The 4657-nt window shown below is 36.5% G+C and overlaps 1 protein-coding gene across 1 annotated transcript; it reads left to right on the forward strand.

The window, feature by feature from the left end:
• Window positions 1–3604: 3604 nt before the first annotated feature.
• Window positions 3605–4657, forward strand: LOC109239965. Its single transcript, XM_019406580.1, has one exon. It carries the CDS (start codon window positions 3605–3607, stop codon window positions 4655–4657), a length of 1053 nt encoding a protein of 350 aa, XP_019262125.1.

Here is a 4657-nt window from a genome sequence, read left to right on the forward strand (position 1 = left end):
GTTGAATTAATAGAAGTTGGGTTTAATGGTGGTTTGATAGTGGATAGTGGCATGATTTGTTAGTGGCTATGGGTACGGTTCCTGTGGCATGGTTACGATATGTGAATCTCAATCGGGGTGCATTTCATGTAACCCGATTGGAACAACTTCGAATAATAAAATCCTTTGGAAATTAGAAATCGAGATGTGCCATTTAGCAAACTTCCATGGCCTCCCGCAAAGTTAACAACGCGTAGTTGCTTTAGGCGCATGTTTAATAAAATTACTTTCCTAAACTCGGGTGCACATTTATGTGACCCAAATCCAAATCTCAACGAAGTCGAAATGTGCCAAAAATCACGGGCATACTGGTGCGACGTGGCTTGAGATACATTTTCACGACGTTGCAAGTCTTATTAAAATATAATAATAAAAGCTGTTTTAAATTTAAAAAGCACATAAGTTAAAACATGTATTAAAATCAGATTTTTAGCCAATTATAATAATTTAACGACCGTGCTAGAACCACGGGATCCGGGGGTGCCTAACACCTTCCCTCGGGTCAACAGAATTCCTTATTCAGAATTTCTGGTTCGCAGACTCCAATTGGGAAGTCGAAATTTTCCTCGATTTGGGATTCAAGTTAAACCGGTGACTTGGGACACCAAAAGTCAATCCTATCCCAAGTGGCGACTCTAAAAGGCAATAAATAATCTCATTTCGAATAATGTCACTTTAAATGGAAAAACTCCCTTATACATTTATCCTTCGGGGTAGGTGTGTAAAAAAGGAGGTGTGACAGTTTCCTGTGAAGTAAGGACCTTCCTTTTTTAATTTTGCTGATAACCTATGAAGAGAAAAAATGAAGAACGGACAGTAACAAAAGCGGGAAAACCAGACACAAACAAAGCCGAAGAGTTTAGATGTGGTGCTTCGCCGGAATGTTGCTACCATGGCGAACACCGGAGCTACGCCATCTTCTTTGCCACAAAACAGAAACCTCATATTTTTCGATCAATTTTCAGTAAAAAATTGATAATCAGACGAATCACAACCAAGAAGATCTGAAGTCAAACCCAAATACGGCCTCCTACCATGAACCCAATGGGTGGTTTCCGGCGAACCTAGCTGGTAGGGACAACGAAAGGGCACAATTTGGGTTTCAGATCAATGCCCAAAAGATATTTTGATATTATAAAATGATAATATACCGTGGGACCCACTTACAAATTTTAATTCAATCCTAAAATCAAGAAAGAAAAAGTCTGATGAAAAACTCACGCGCCCAAATGTAACTAAAATATACGTAACTTGCCATGTCAGTGTGAAGTGTATACGAGATGCATTTAACAGGCACTTGAAGTGTCAAAATGGTAAATGGGTCACTTGAAGTGTTTGTTTGACCGTTAAGGACAACTTCAAATGGCAGTTTATATATTTCGCCTTTTATTTTTTGTGTTTAGTGTAGTGATACACATAAATGACCAGTATCAAGTTTAACACAATGATAATACCATTACTGGTCAACCGCAAAAGGCAATTAAAATAGATAATAATTAGAATTAGCTTAATTTTAGGCGTATCTATGAAACAAACAAAGTACAACAGTATACATACAAGATATTAGTTGCTAACTAATTGTTGCCATGTCATATTACTTCAGTGCAAGGTTCCAACTAATGTAGCAAAAAAGTTTTCCTCTTCTACTTTCTCGTCCTTTAATATATATTCATGAGCTCACTCCACCTAGATTATTTTTTTTAGGTGCCGTAAATATTTCAAAAAACAAGGATACCATATCTTAAAATGCAATTATATCCCTTTAATTAAAAGCAATCATGTGTCTTGTACTCCATGTATTTTTCTTCTTGTGTTTAATGAATGTTTCTTAGTGAAATCCTTTGTTTTCATAAAATGAAATGCCAGCTAGCGATAACTATGAGGTTAAGAAGGAGTCTATGATTCAAGACAAACAATTCGTATAGTTTTTGAAGTCAAATCAACATTTTGTCTACGGAAAGTCTTATGGTATACAAGGACAGTGACTTTTTCTTCCTTGAATTTAACAAGTTTGTTCTTATTGCATAAGCCACTTTAGGAGGGTGTTTGGCTAAGCTTATAAGCTGGTCAAACTGGTTTATAAGTACTTTTTGGCTTATCTACGCGTTTGGTAAAATTAAAAGTGCTTATAAGTTAAGTGCTTATAAGCCAAAAGCCATAAGTTGGTCTCCCCCAACTTATCAAATTTCAGCTTATAAGCACTTTAAGTTTGACCAAAATATTTACTATTCTATCCTTAAAATACTTCTTTTTAAAACAAAACTCTTCGTATACCCAGTTCTTCAGCTGCATATTATTAGTTTCAGCACTTTTATCCAAACACGTAACTGTTTATTTTTTAAATCAGTTTCAGCACTTTTAAGTGCTGAAACTGATTTAAAAATAAACAGTTACGTGTTTGGATAAAAGTGCTGAAACTCCGTTTGGCTTAGCTGATTTAGAGTTGCTGATAAGCATTAGGTGCTGAAAAGCACTTTTAAGTGCTGAAGCTGATTTAAAAAATAAACAGTTACGTGTTTGGATAAAAGTGCTGAAACTAATAATATGCAGATGAAGAATTGGGTATACGAAGAGTTTTGTTTTAAAAAGAAGTATTTTAGGGATAGAATAGTAAATATTTTGGTCAAACTTAAACTGCTTATAAGCTGAAATTTGATAAGTTGGGGGAGACTAACTTATGGCTTTTGACTTATTTTTTTGGCTTATAAGCACTTAACTTATAAGCACTTTTAATTTTAACAAACGCGTAGATAAACCAAAAAGTACTTATAAGCCAATTTGACCAGCTTATAAGCTTAGCCAAACACCCTCTAAATCTATGAGACGTAAGCCCCCTTTAAATGTTTCAATTTCCTTTTTTATTATATATAATTTTTCAAAAGCTGCAAACTGACCAGTGACCTCTCCCTCCACCACCTTTATTGAGATAATAAAAGTACAACTCTATAATACAAAACTTTGATCATGAAGTTAAAATATTACAATGAAAATAACGAGTAATGCACGAAATATATAAGAATTAAGTTCTCACTAAGAGCAAATCTGTTTTGTGCTGTAACATTATTGAGAATAGTTGATGTAATACTATTTTATATTTATAAATGTGTAGTTGTAGTTGAGTTAGTTAACTAGGCAGCTGGGTTAGTTAACTGAGTAGTTAAGTTGAAGTTAGTGGAATATTTGAGTTAGTTTTCATAGTTAGCAGCCACATTATTTTCTTCTCCTCTTACACGTGTATATAATACGATTTGGACATGAGATAATACAGCTTTTAGTCTTCATTTCCAAATTCTCTCATTTCCATAATGTTCTGTGAAAACTCTTCCTAGCTCATCACTGGAGGTCCATGGATAATTGACCTCCAATTTCGACATGGTATCAGAGAGGAGCTCTTAATGTTCGATCCGACTTCGATTTGCATCTCAATTTTTCATTCCTCTTCTTCACTTCTTTCAACCGATTTGCAATCGCAGATCGAAATTTGTTTTCATTTCCTCTTTCTGCTGATTCACGAGCTCTCAATCCTCAATCAATTTCACACCTCTAATATCCTCTGCATCATCTCATGGCTGGAGACAAAGAAACACAAGATATCGCTGCAGTTTTGGATTCAACTAATCCACTATACATGCATCCATCGGAAAGTGCTGGAACAGTTTTGGTACCAGTAGCATTTGACAGCACCGGATACAGATCCTGGAGGAGAGGTGTTCTTAGAGCCCTCTCTATGGAGAACAAGGTCGGATTTATCACCAGAAAGTGTAAGAAACCTAATGCCGGAGAGGCGAGCTATGATCAATGGGCGAGGTGCGATGACATGGTGACGTCATGGATTCTAAACTCGCTCTCAAAGGACTTGGCTGATGGCTTACAATATGTGAGTGACGCAAAGGAACTATGGCAAGAGCTCGAGGACAGGTATGATCAGACCAACGGAGCGAAACTCTATCAGTTGCAAAAGGAAATTAATGACCTAAATCAAGGAACCCTAGACATAACTAGATATTACACCAAAATGAAAAAGCTATGGGAGGTGCTTAATACCTTGAGTGCACATGCCCAGTGTAGATGCCAGTGCACATATGGTGCCAAGGCAAATATGTATAAAGCAGAACAGGATCGAAGGTTAATTCAATTTCTAATGGGGCTCAATGAAGTTTACACAGTTGTCAGGGGAAGTATCCTGATGATGAACCCTTTGCTTAGTATTGCACAGGCATTTTCTATTCTTATCCAAGAGGAAAAGCAGAGAGAAATTAGGCCAAATAATCACCTAATCATGGAGTCCACTTCTCTAAATGTCAATGGGCCAGGAAATAACAGATTTAGGACCAATTATAACCCACAGGGCAACACTGTAGGACAGAACTCTTATAGACCTGCATTTCCACCAAATAGGTCCAAGTTGTTCTGTGATTACTATAAGAAGCGGGGACATACCAAAGAAAAATGCTATAAATTGCATGGATTTCCACAAGACTTCAAATTTACAAGGGGAAGAAATGCTGGATCTGCCACAAATGTACATGGTCGGTGTGAGGAAATACAAGTATGCAACAATGAAGATGCTGAGAGCAGGAATCAAAATCAGAACCTTCAGAACCTGACAAGAGAATAA

This window comes from Nicotiana attenuata, unplaced genomic scaffold (genome assembly GCF_001879085.1).
Source record: "Nicotiana attenuata strain UT unplaced genomic scaffold, NIATTr2, whole genome shotgun sequence".
NCBI classification, from domain to species: Eukaryota; Viridiplantae; Streptophyta; class Magnoliopsida; order Solanales; family Solanaceae; genus Nicotiana; species Nicotiana attenuata.